The sequence below is a fragment of the Ahaetulla prasina genome, chromosome 3 (assembly GCF_028640845.1).
Source record: "Ahaetulla prasina isolate Xishuangbanna chromosome 3, ASM2864084v1, whole genome shotgun sequence".
NCBI lineage: Eukaryota > Metazoa > Chordata > Lepidosauria > Squamata > Colubridae > Ahaetulla > Ahaetulla prasina.
Window position 1 is genome coordinate 169,553,449 of NC_080541.1, and position 13,968 is coordinate 169,567,416.

Genomic DNA, 13,968 nt, shown 5'->3' on the forward strand with positions numbered 1-13,968 from the left:
CTCTCATCCAAGAAATAAACAAGTCTGGTAACATTTGTGTCCTTGAAATTAAGAAATGTTGACCAAGTACACTATTGCCATCTAGATAAATGTTAAAAACGTAACAAGAATTACATGTTACAGATTTAAAAACAAATAAATAGATTAAGAAATAAAGAGTTAGCATAGAGCAATGGTTCTCAACCTGTGGTCCGCAGATCAGGTGCTCGCTTCATGAGCGTGCGGCGCTTCTGCGCATACATAGGGCGTTTTTTATAATGTCTGGGCGGGTGGGCAGAGCCGAACCGGGCAAACCAGGAGCAACCCACCACTGTCGCAGCTCCCTGGGGGGCCATGATATCATCACAGAGAGTCCACAAAGGCTTGAAGAAATGTTATGATTTAAATCTCGAGTTAAGTCTTGGGTATCCATGGCCATGGTCACGCATTATCAAGAATTTGCTAATAAGTAGGGTGGTATGTAACCGGTCCAAAGTTGAACCAAGAAATACAATATCTAGATTGTAAACTCTGGAAAATCACTAGACTGTAGTAGAAAGCTATAGAAAATACCAACCAAAGGTTACACCATCAAACTGGCTGAACTGATGTGGCAGGAATGGTGCCCTCCAGGTTCCTTTGGTTTCACAATAGCATCTATTGGAAAACATGCCTTCTTTGTAGCAGCACCTGCCTTCCGAAATGAGGGTCCCCTCCCCCTCCAGATTCAAATGGCCTCTACTCTATTCAGTTGACTGATAGTGATTTTGTCAAAGCCGATGGTGTACAAGTGGTGCTCCAAATGTTTTGGAATTGCACCCAAGGCACCCCATCTTTGCTTTCTTTTGCCAAATCATTCTAATGCTTTCACCAGGTCCTTGTATATTATTATTATGTTTGGTTGCCCAATAACCCAGATGTTTAGACTGGATTTTGCATTTTCATCCACCTGTTGAGTCCTTCCTAAAGATAATATCATTGCCATATTATCTGCCATCTAGTTGTCTCCTGGATTTTGCAGTCTGGGTATGGTTTCCTGGTTCAATCAAATTCTCAAAATTTGAGGGTACCATCACTTCTGAAATGGTAAATGAATATATGTGACACTCTTCTCCAATGAATAAGCCTAAAAAATAAACACACCATGTATCTAATAACAATTAAATTTTGATCTAATCATACCAGCCTTCTATAGGCTTGGGCAGGCAAAATGAGAAATAAAGTGCAGGGGGAGTTTTTAACAATGCTTCTGCTTTGCCTGTACAGCCAAATCATGAGTACTGTGAAAACTTTCTTTGAGGAAAACGGAGCAAAGCTTGGAATGGGTTTTGCCTGAATATGCCTCATCAGATTTTTAAAAATCTACTAATCGCCTCACTCCCCTCCAAGTTGGTTGCACAATAGCCTACCTCCAAATTTGAGAATCCCTGGCATAGTGAAAAAAGCTTGAGTCCAAGTCAAGATCATCTAACTTCAAAACAGTAAACTTTATTGAAGGCAAGTCGTGAATAGATTTAGGAATCCAAGGTCAAATTAAGGAATTGGCAGGGACTTAAGCAATAGTTGACTTTTTAATCAAATTAATAGAATCTTTTTTGATGTGATGGTGGTTGAAATTTCATCATATTAATTAACATGGTTCGTATCATTCTTACATGTTCTGAAAGTAGACTTGAGTTAGGTGGCCTATTTTGACTTACAAAAAAATGGGAAAGAATTATCAGCATCATGTTAACATTTCTAATGTCATTTTTTTTTAAATTAGCTTGCAGCTCTGATTGGAATTTCCTTAATGCTGGTGTTAGGATTAAAACTGGGGTATTACTTGCAGTACCTTCCAAATGTAAGTTAAAGTGAAAATCTGAATAATTTGAATATATATATGTTGTACCCGAATGGAAAATTAAAAACTCTTTAAAAACTCAGGTCATCAGAATATTGATACATTCCATATCCCTGGGGGATTTTTATAACAAGTTGACAATTCTCAATAGAATAGAATAGAATAGAATTCTTTATTGGCCAAGTATGATTGGACACACAAGGAATTTGTCTTGGTGCATATGCTGTCAGCGTACATAAAAGAAAAGATAAGTTCATCAAGAATCATAAGGTACAATACTTAATGAAAGTCATAGGGAAACAATCAATATAAATCTTAAGGATACAAGCAACAAGGTTACAGTCATACAGTCATAAGTGGGAGGAGATGGGTGATAGGAACAATGAGAACATTAATAGTAATGCAGACTTAGTAAGTAGTTTGACAGTGTTGAGGGAATTATTGGTTTAGCAGAGTGATGACGTTCGGGAAAAAATTGTTCTTGTGTCTAGTTGTTCTGGTGTGCAGTTCTTTATAGCGTCATTTTGAGGGTAGGAGTTGAAACAGTTTATGTCCAGGATGCGAGAGGTCTGTAAATATTTTCACAGCCCTCTTTTTGACTCTGTGCAGTATACAGGTCCTCAATAGAAGGTAGGTTGGTGGTAATTGTTTTTTCTGCAGTTCTAATTATCCTCTAAAGTCTGTGTCTGTCTTGTTGGGTTGCAGAACCAAACCAGACAGTTATAGAGGTGCATATGACAGACTCAATAATTCCTCTGTAGAATTGGATCAGCAGCTCCTTGGGCAGTTTCAGCTTACTGAGTTGGCGCAGAAAGTACATTTTTTGTTGTGCTTTTTTGATGATGTTTTTGATTTTGGATGTCCATTTTAGCTTGTGAGACATGGTAGAACCTAGAAACTTGAAGGTCTCTTCTGTTGATACTATGTTGTCTAGTATTGTAAGAGGTGGTAGTATGGGAGGGTTTCTCCTAAAGTCCACCACTATTTCTACGGTTTTGAATGTGTTCCGTTCCAGATTGTTCTGATCGCACCAGGAGGCTAGTTGTTCAACCTCTCGTCTGTATGTGGATTCAACATTGTCTCGAATGAGACTGATGTCTCATTCAAGTTGTCAGATCCACCAGGTAGATCAGACCAAGAAATGTCCTAACTTTTAACTTTCCTAACTCCACAGGAAAATTAAAATTAAAATTTTATTGATTTTAGCTATAATCACAAAATCTTGTTTGTATGGTTCCTTCTTCTAATTGTTCAGTGAATTAAGGAGACATATGCCTGACCTATTTTAAAATATCTAATTACTTTGGATTTTAAAAATGATCTATCGTCCCTTTTAAAACTATTATAACTACCAATGGGCCTTCTTGCTACTGTCCCCTTGGCAATCTTGGAGAACAAATTTGGTAAAACTCCTATTAAAACTCCTATTATCTGTGGAAATTATGCCTATGTGGCTCAGACCACACTGAATCTAGGGAACTTCGTTTTCTAAGGTTTTTTTGTTTTGTTATAGTTTTATTCCAAAGGTGAGAAAAAAGTTACTTTGGCTGATGCTAAAAAATATCCATAGTCAGACAAAGACATTTTATATTAGTTATTTTACAGCAGTCTGAGATTGCCAGGTTACTTACATAGTTGCCTAATTTTGCTATCTAAAGGCAAGGATACCCTATCAGAAGATGAGTATTATGGGCAGAATAACAGTTTTGGAGATAACTGATAGTTATTTGTCTTATATTCTAAGAGTATAAATGTTTATCTGTCTGAAACTTTCATTGAGTTTGGTCTATGACCTTTATAAAGTTTTATTTATTGTGAAATGCCTATGCCCATTTACTAAATCTTAAAGTAAGATTTAACAGTCGGTTAATTACATGAATTTATTGTGCACTTTTCCTTTTATCCAAAGAACTTCCTTTTTATTACAAAAAAAGTTATTTATTTTACAAGGCAATTAGAAAATACATATATTAATAAATTTTTCATAGGTTAATTACAAAAGGCCACAGTATTTGAATCTGTACATATACTCAGAACATTCTTAGAATAATAGAGTTGGAAGGGACCTTGGAGGACTTCTAGATCAACCCCCTGTTCAAGCAGAAGATCCTATACCATTCCAAACAAATGGTTGTCCAGTCCCTTCTTAAAAGCCTGCAGGCAAGTTGTTCCACTGGTTGATTGGTCTTACTGTCAGGAAATTTCTCCCTAGGTTCTAAGTTGCTTCTCTCTTTATTCAGTTTCTATCCATTGCTTCTTGTTCTGCCTTCAAGTGCTTTGGAGAATAGGTTGACTCCCTCTTCTTTGGGGCAGCCCCTCAAATATTGGAACACTGCTATCAGGTCACCCCTAGTCCTTCTTTTCACTAGACTAGACAAACCCAATTCCTGCAACTGTTCTTCATATGTTTTAGTATATCAATATATTTTGACATTTTAGTTTTTCGAGAAGAACTATGTTCTATGTCCTATGTCCTATGAAGGCCAACACCAGCTAAAGAACAGGAAGCTGTGATTTCATATTTTTGTGTATACAGGTAGTCCTCAACTTATGACCAGTTGCTTAAAAATCATTTGAAATTATGACAGGACCAGAATGGGAGCTTTATGGCCTATTCAACAAGACTTGTAAAATGTTGTACCACCCCATCCCCCACCACACAGTTACATGACCACACTTGGTAACTGGCTTATCTTTCTGACCAGTTGCAGAATCCTATTGTCATATGGCCATCATTTGCAAAGTTTTTTTTTTCCTAAGTTCCACCAGTTTTCACTAGTTTCTGGCAAAAATCACCCATTTTAAAGAATGGGTTTGGCCATACAACTACAATATCTCCTTAGTGACAATCACAAAAAAAGGCGTAAAATTGGGTCCAGTCACCTGAGTGCCACCGTTTATTATCATAACGACTTACAGTCTGAAGTCCAATCCCAACTGGAAATATAAGTCGACTACCTGTATAACAAAAAAACAAAACAAAACACCAAAACCCTGGAGAAAATAAAAAAATAGAAATCTCTGAAAATACAAAAAGAACGACGTTGACATTGTGGTACCAGGAGATGCCAGAGTCAAAGAAAAAGAGCTGAAAAAAAATCACGAAATATCACGACCTGGCCATCGAAACTACGCAATTATGGATGAATCATGTAATAGTGATACCCATTGTCATCGGGGCACTTGATACCATGTCCAAGAATTTTACAAAATACATCAACAAATTGCAGCTTCCTGCAATAACACCAGCGGAACTGCAAAAAACTGTGCTACTTGGAACATCGTACATCTTAAGAAGGTACTTGGTTGATACCTAGGACACTGGCAGCAACCCGTATCAACCATTAGCACCAGTCACTCATATTTGTGACACATTTTTAAATGTTCAGTTGACTGAGTTTCATGTTTAATGAATAAAAGAAATAATAATAATAATAGATGAAGGATGTTTTTAAGAACTTGGTACCTGGAGTTCACCTAATTCTGGAAAATTAGAATCTATATATATAAAAGCAAAAACCACTCACACATTAATCAGAAACCTCCAGAACCGTAAAGCCTACAAACCTGAAATTTGCTACGTATGTTCCTCTTGGCTTCTAGGTGCTCACTAAGAAAGGATTTTTGAAAATGACCATCAGAGCATTAGTATATTATTATTAACACACTCTGATGCTAAGGAGTTCTATTCCCCCTCCCCACCTCAAAAGAAATCTGTTCCAAATGCAAAACACAAGCAGAGGACTTTCACTTTTAGTTTTACTTTCACAGCAGCAAGCAGCTTTACTACAGAATAGCTGAGCTAAGCCACGCCCAGCCTCCTTCCTGTCTCCTTGCAAATGCTATTTGTGTTTCCAAACACCCCTCCAACTGTCTCACACACTGACAGGATACTAGCCAGATGAATACCGATGGATGCTGTGGGCTGGGACATTCTACTCCCCCCACCCACCCGTTGCAACTGCCAATTACATTATATTAACACACTCTGATGCTACAGACTTACACATTCTACATTAAGTTTCAGACTGCAAGTGTCAATTTATCAATCCCAAGTACATAGTTTTGTAGCGAAGCACAGGTGCCCAGCTAGTATGTAAATATAATGATAAGATCTAAATCTTTGCAAAAGTATATAGTACCATGATATTGCTAATCAAACTATTAACGTCTATGAAAATATTTTTAGTTGCTACTACACAGTTTAGAATTTTGTGTATATTTTGTATAATATCTAGAATTGGCAACAGTATCATTTTTTTAATTTACCCAGGCTGTTTTGGCTGCCATTGTACTCGTCAACATGTTCCCATTTCTTGAAAAATTTATGGATGTCCCTTACCTGTGGAACCAAGATAAATATGATTTTGTAAGTTTGGCATGATCTGTGCAACCATGCTAGAGAGTCAGATTAAACCAGGTAGCAGGTTAATTAGCATATCATTGAATATCATATCATATGCCAAATAACCTGTAACTTGGAATCAGAAGAATGAATATGTGGCAAAATTAGGTAAGATGATAGAGGCTAAATGTACATTTTATAAAAACTAAAGTAAGGAGAAGAAAAGAAAAGAAAAACCTTTCAGGTGCCTGAGGTGAGACTGTGGCACCAAATGAGAACAGGTTAATTGGTTTTTTCATTGTGTACTTTTTCCAGTGATAAATATTTTAACTATGTTTCTAGAGGATACTACAATATGTGTATTAATACTTAAAAGTATGTCTGAAATCTATCTGAAGATTCCAGTTTAATGGACAGGTCTAGGCACAATAGCTATTGGAAGACAGATCCTTGATTTTTAGGTTAGTTGTTGACATTTCGGATTAGACCCATTGCATATTGCGACTTGAACACACAGTAGTTTAGGTAGACTGCTGCAATATTATTGCAACACTTCTTTAACCAGAATTTTTTCAACTTTTTGGATTTCCAGCCTTAGTTGTTAGTCTAAGGTAGCATCCCCAATGAGGAAGTCGATGGATCTCACAACTTGCTTCATGAAATCTACTTCCTAGTCCTATTCATCATAGCCTTGACCAAAATACTCCAGTGATACCAAAGAGCACTTTCTGACTGTCTCCATATCAGTTCTTCCTGATCTCCTAGAAAGTGATATCTCCAAATAAATGAATTAGAACATAAGCTATGAGCAAAATGCTTGGTGCTTTTTACCACTTTTTGCCTCAAAAGTGACCATTACTTATACTGAAGCTGCTGGAAATAAAATCTCAGAACCTATTTTATCCAACACAGAAATTTTGAGAGTATTTATTGTACAGATAATACTATTCATCTAGCAGGATGAGTTCTGGCTAATTAGAAAGACTCTTTGCCATCACCTGAATGCTCTAGTCTCTGAGATATGCTTTAGTGCAGGGGTCTCCAACCTTGGCAACTTTAAGCCTGGAGGACTTCAACTCCCAGAATTCCCCAGCCAGCTTTGCTTTAGTGGAGCAGAATTGCGGTGGGAAGAACTGCTTAAGAATATGTTCCCAATGGTGTCCATGAGACATCTTTCTTGAGAGTCACAAGGCTCCCTGCCATATCTTAATTTTTTTAAATATTGCTTTAACTTTTAAGAATCAGTTAATGAACATTTAGTGTGCTATATTCTCATTAATATTTCTACCTCTCACACAGACCCCATAAAACATCTGGACACTAGCACAATTAGAAATATGTTCACCTCCTGAGAAAAAAAAATACAGACTTAATCATACTTCCAGGGAGTGTTAGAGAGAGCAGGGTGAATAAGGAGAGTATTTTCCTTGGGCTATATTTTGTACATTTCCTTGCCTCTTTTTAAAATATGTATATCAGTTGACTTTTCTTAATGTGATACATACTATATTTTTTTTTTGATATATCTATGTGTATTGTGGTACAAGTTATAATTGTCCTTAGAACAACTGTTACCATTAAACTGCAAGTGCTTTATCATAGCAACAAAGTATTTTGCTTTAGGGTTATGGGTATTTAATTGGTGATTATTACATTGTTAATAATAATGTTCCTGTTTTCATCTTTTAAAGGGAATTTGGATTGTGACCTTTCTAGTTGTCCTCTGCTTTGGTCTGGATATTGGCTTAGGAATTTCTTTGGGATTTGCCTTTTTTATAATAAGTGTCAGATCGCACAGGTATTTCTCCTCCCATACTGTTGTCTTACTCCACATGACAAGTTCTAATGTTATTTTTTTCTGATCCTTCTACTGTACTTTAACTTTAAGAAAAATATTTGATAATAGCAATAACTTTGTAATAAAACAAAATATGAAATGAAATTTTCCTTCCATCATCAAGCAGATAATAATCTGCCATCTGTTGGAAATGTTCTAATTCTGGATCTCTTTCATCAGATGGGGTAATATTAGTTGCCCAATGCCATTCCTGTTTCATTTTTTTATCCAGATGATTTTAAGATCATTTAATGATCATTTTAAACTCCTTCTTCTGCGCATGCGCGTTATGGCGGCGTTCTGAGCTTCGTGGAGACGGCGGCTGTGAGTCCTTCGGGCCGCAATGCTGCTCTGCCGGCCGCCTAGCCGCTTGGTCCCCGGCTCCAGTTGTATGATCCTCCCGGCAGCCGAGAGCGAGGTCTTTGGTCCTTATTGAGCTCTCGGCTGCTGAGTTTGGAGCCGGAGTCCCTGGGCAGCGGCGGATGGCGGCGGCCATGTTGGGGGGGGGCGCGAGGAGACGCCCGGCCCGAATCAGCTGTTTGGCGGCCGCAATGCAGTTCCGCCGGCCGCCTGACTGCTTGGTCCCGGCTCCGGTTGTGTGATTCTCCCGGCAGCCGAGAGCGAGGTCTTTGACCTCATTGAGCTCCCGGCTGCTGAGTGCGGAGCCGAAGTCCTCGAACAGTGGCGGATGGCGGCGGCCATGCTGGGGGGGGCGCGATGAGGCACCCGGCCCGACCCAGCTGTTTGGCGGCGGTTTTCGCCGCGGATGTCATCAACGGCTGGGGAGCGTGCAAACATCGATGAAGGATGGAGGACATCGACATCGACGGCGGTATGCTGGGTTCTGGGTGTTGGACCGCAGGTAACACCGGTGGTTGGAGTGGGGCCTGTACGGGCATGATTATTGCCCCTCCCCTTTCCTTCCTTCCTCCCTTCATGGCCCGGAACATCGTTCTTCCCCCCACTGCTGACTTTTTGCCAAGGCCTGCCAAAAATGCCGTTATTTCACCAACGGCTTACATCTTTCCGGGTTGCTTTTCCATCGGCGACAGAGGTGGCGGGGCCTGGTCACTCACAACAGCGGCACAGCGGCGTGCTGGGGCCTTGTTGGGCCCAGCGGTAAAATCTGGCGGCTGGTTGGCGGTGGTACGGACGGCGGTATGGACAGCACTGACGGCACTGGCGGCATGATCTCGTCCCGATTATCGTACCACACGGGTTTTTGTCCCGTGATGGTACGTTGCCGGGAACCCGAGGGAGATTTTTATCCCGGCTATTGACTTTTTCCATCTTTGTAGCCGAGGAAACAACCAAGGGAAGGCTATTATGCCAACCTCCGAGGTGGAGGTCATTAGATCGGGATCGGACTTTCGGCCCCTTGGTTGTTTCTGGACCCTTTGGATTTTCTACGGACTATAACCAATATCATCGCCCGAGTGGCCAGTAATATGACTAACTATCGGTACGACCGGAACATCTCCGCCGGTTAGGGATGGACATCCTTTCGCTGTATATTGACTATTTCCCATGAGATACTCGTTTGCCGAACTACTACGACTGCGAGGTTCCCCCGCCTCGCAGGAATGGCCCTCCAAATTATCGAGGGCTTACCTTAACGAAGGGTCTTGGGACCCAGAGAGGTGGTATGCGGCCAAGAAGAAGTTGTGGGGTTTTTTAAATAGTTTTTTAAACAAGGGTTTTTTAAGGGGGGGGGGGGGATTTGGCGGGGGGGGGTGAGAACCCGTCGGGGGGGGATCCAGCCCCTGTGCTAGTTCGCGACACTATTCCATCTTGTCTGAAGGCAGGGGAGGACGCCCAGGTTTAGAGGGTTGCTCGATCTATACGGTAAGTGGGAGAGGCAGATATGGCGGGGAGGGGCCGACGAGTTGAGGGAGCACGCTCGATGTTTGAGAGCGATCGCGTTCGCCCTCAGTCCCTACCTGCCTCGGTGGCCATGATCCTCAGAGCTTGGATCTTGGCTGATGTTATGTAATGCCCGGTCCGTGGTTAATAAGGCTCCCTGATCTGCGATCTTATTCAGGGGAGTCCGCGGACCTTATGGGCATTACGGAAACCTGGTTGGGCCCAGAGGGGGTCCCCTTGTTGAGATGTGCCTCCAGGTTTCCGAGCATTTCATCAGCCGAGGCCCAAGGTAGGGGTGGGGGTGGCGGTTGTTATCAGGAGGATCTAGAGCCGAGGAGACCACTGTTCCTCAGATTGCCGGCTGTGAATCCTCTATGTGCGGTGGGGCTATAGGAATCAGTTGGGCTTGGTGATCGCACCTGGCTCCTTGCTGCGTGACCACAGCCCTGCCCGAGCTGTTGGAGGTACTGCTGCTGTGGCGGTTGAGACCCCAGACTTATAGTCATGGGGGACTTTAACCTGCCATCAGTTGGCTTGTCATCGACGGCAGCTCGGGAGTTCTTGGCTTCCATGACGGCCTTGGACCTGATTCGAGTAAATGATGGCCCTACGCACACGGGGGGAGGCACACTGGATCTGATTTATATCTCTGGACAGTGGTTAAATGATCTGGTGTTAGATGATTTAGTAACGGAACCAATGTCATGGTCGGATCATTTTCTCCTTCGCCTAGACCTTCGAACCGCCATTCACCACCGCAGGGAGACGGAACCTATACGGTGGTCCCGCCCCAGGCGCCTGATGGACCCTGAGAGGTTCCTGACGGAGCTTGGGCCATTCCCTGAGGAACTGGCCCACGGCACGGCTGAGGAACTGGTCGTGGCCTGGGAACAGGCCGCGGCCGGGGCCTTGGACCGTGTCGCGCCTTTGCGGCCTCTGACCCGGCGAGGTCTCGTCCGCCCCTTGGTTCTCCGAGGGGCTGAGGGAGATGAAACGCCGGAGAAGACGCCTGAGAGCACCTGGAGGTCCAGTCGCCCGGTTGATCGGACACTAGTTAGATCCTACTCTAGGACCTACCTAGTGGCAATGAGGAAGCGAGGCGCCTATGCCTCCACCCTCATTGCGTCGGCAGATAACCGCCCGGCCGCCCTGTTTGGGTGACCCGCCTCTCCTACATCAGGAGGTGCGGGATGACCCTCTGCAGGGACGAGCCGAGGAGTTTAGTGGTTATCTATACGATAAAATCGCCAGCTGAGGGACGGTCTGGACCGAATTTGGGATGATCCAAGCGAGGGAGAGGAGGCACGTCTTGTTGAGCCCATTTGGGATGAGTTTGACCCTGTGGCTCCCGAGGACGTCGACAGGTTGTTGGGGAGGCTGCACGGCACGACATGTTTACTGGACCCGTGTCCTTCCTGGCTGGTACTGGCCACTCAGGCGGTGACACGAGGCTGGCTCCAGAGGATTATCAACGCTTCTTTGTTGGAAGGGGTTTTCCCTGCCGCCTTGAAAGAGGCGGTGGTGAGACCCCTCCTTAAGAAGCCCTCCCTGGACCCAGCTATTTTAGGTAATTATCGTCCAGTCTCCAACCTTCGCTTTGTTGCGAAGGTTGTAGAGAGTGCCGTGCGCGACAGCTACCCCAATACCTGGATGAAGACGCTATCTAGACCTGCTCCAGTCCGCTCCCGACCCGGATACAGCACGGAGACAGCTTTGGTCGCATTGGTAGATGATCTCTGGAGGGCTAGGGACAGGGGTTATTCCTCTGCCCTGGTCCTATTAGACCTCTCAGCGGCGTTCGATACCATCGACCATGGTATCCTGCTGCACCGGTTGGGGGATTGGGAGTGGAGGCACCGATATCGGTGGTTCTCCTCCTATCTCTCCGACCGGTCGCAGACGGTGTTGACAGGGGGCAGAGGTCGACCGCGAGGGGCCTCACTTGTGGGGTCCCTCAGGGTCGATTCTCTCGCCTGCTGTTCAACATCTACATGAAGCCGCTGGGTGAGATCATCAGTGGTTTCGGGTGAGATACCAGCAGTACGCTGATGATACCCAGCTGTATTTTCCACCCCGGCCACCCCAATGAAGTTGTTGAAGTGCTGTCCCGGTGTTTGGAAGCCGACGGGTCTGGATGGGGAGAAACAGGCTCAAGCTTAATCCTCCAAGACGGAGTGGCTGTGGATGCCGGCATCCCGATTCAGTCAGCTGCAGCCGCAGCTGGCTGTTGGAGGCGAATTATTGGCCCCAAAGGATAGGGTGCGCAACTTAGGTGTCCTCCTGGATGATCGGCTGTCGCTTGAAGATCATCTGACGGCCGCTCCAGGAGGGCCTTCCACCAGGTTCGCCTGGTTCGCAGTTGCGCCTTCCTTGATCGAGATGCCTTATGCACAGTCACTCATGCGCCTGCTACCTCTCGCTTGGATTACTGTAATGCTCTCTACATGGGGCTCCCCTTGAAGTGCACTCGGGGGCTCCAGTTAGTCCAGAATGCAGCTGCGCGGGTGATAGAGGGAGCTACTCGTAGCTCCCATGTAACACCGCTCCTGCGCAGACTGCACTGGCTACCTGTGGCCTTCCGAGTGCACTTTAAGGTGTTGGTTACGACCTTTAAAGCGCTCCATGGCTTAGGACCTGGGTACTTACGGGACCGCCTGCTGTTACCACATGCCTCCCACCGACCCGTACGCTCCCATAGAGAGGGACTTCTCAGGGTGCCGTCCGCCAAACAATGTCGGCTGGCGGCCCCCAGGGGAAGGGCCTTCTCTGTGGGGGCTCCCACACTCTGGAACGAGCTTCCCCCAGGTCTACGCCAAATACCTGACCTTCGGACATTCCGTCGCGAACTAAAGACACATCTCTTTATTCGCGCGGGGCTGGCCTAAATTGGATTTTTAATAGGAAATTTTATTAATTTTTAAACGGGGTTTTTAGTTTATGGTAATTTAATTTCAGGCTAATTTTAAATAAGTTTTTTAAATGATATTTTAACTTGTATATTTGTATTGCTGGTTTTATCTTGCCTGTACACCGCCCTGAGTCCTTCGGGAGAAGGGCGGTATAAAAATCAAATAAAATAATAAAATAATAAATAAATAAATAAATAAGATCACTTAAGAAATTTAATGATTTTCTTATATTGGTTTATATACTAACACATACTTCCTTGAAAACATATTTGAAAACATATTTGAAAAACTGACATTGATAATTCAATAATATGGCTTGAGAATAATTTATGTTAATACTGATTTAATTCTCTGACATTAGGAAGTTGAGAAGATAGTACCCTTGTTTCTCCCTCCCTCCAAATCCTTTCTTACATTTCATGCCCTACTTCTAAAACCTGCTTTTCTTCTCTCTCTGCTCTGAGGCTGTATAAAAAATAGATGGAATTTATACAAAACGTTATCCCAGAACTTATTACTCTATTTGCTCTAAGCTGTTTTATTTTATGTTAAAAGATCCCCATACCTTCCAAAAAGCGTCTCATATATAATCCCATTTATATAAAACTAGAGCTGCAAAAGCTGAACTATGGTTGTATCTTTCCACCGAAGTTGTTAAGTGGGTTGCTTTAACTGCTACCCTTTCTAATTTGCTCACTATCATCAGGACATTAGAGATGGAGCATTTTGCTTGATTAGATACTGCAGGAGACATCTGCCTCCAAAATGCTGTTCTTCCCTTGTCCTTTGTGTTCTATAAAAGGGATAAATCAGAGAACAAAGAAAAAGGATAAAGAAAACAAGGAACAAAGGAAGGCTGGCCTAAGAGCATCTAAGCGGGATGCTCAGACATTCTTTCTCCAGCTGCCCTCTATAATGAACTCTGAACATATAATGAATCTTAAAACCTTATTTGAGATGGTAATAAGTGACTAACTGATGATTGCTGCCTTTCTGTACTTTTCCTATATTTTCTTTTTTCCAGTATGTTCCTTTTTACATCTAGAAATCTGGCTCTGTTGGGTAAAAAGAAGTCCAAGACTGATTTCACAGGCAAAAACCAGGAAAAGCTCCAGGCCCAGACAAGATTACTCCTTCTTGCTTAAAAGTCTGTGCTGACCAGTTGGCCCCCATCTTGAGCTGAATCTTCAAT

General features: G+C 43.2%; 1 protein-coding gene across 1 annotated transcript in view; it reads left to right on the top strand.

Annotated features, from left to right (window-relative positions):
• Positions 1–13,968, top strand: part of SLC26A8 (solute carrier family 26 member 8) — a 48,380-nt gene that overhangs the window by 16,889 nt on the left and 17,523 nt on the right. Inside the window, exons 11-13 of the mRNA XM_058176674.1 lie at positions 1,745–1,822; positions 6,096–6,191; positions 7,859–7,965. Coding sequence (XP_058032657.1) covers positions 1,745–1,822; positions 6,096–6,191; positions 7,859–7,965 — 281 coding nt within the window. The remainder of the gene's footprint in view (positions 1–1,744; positions 1,823–6,095; positions 6,192–7,858; positions 7,966–13,968) is intronic.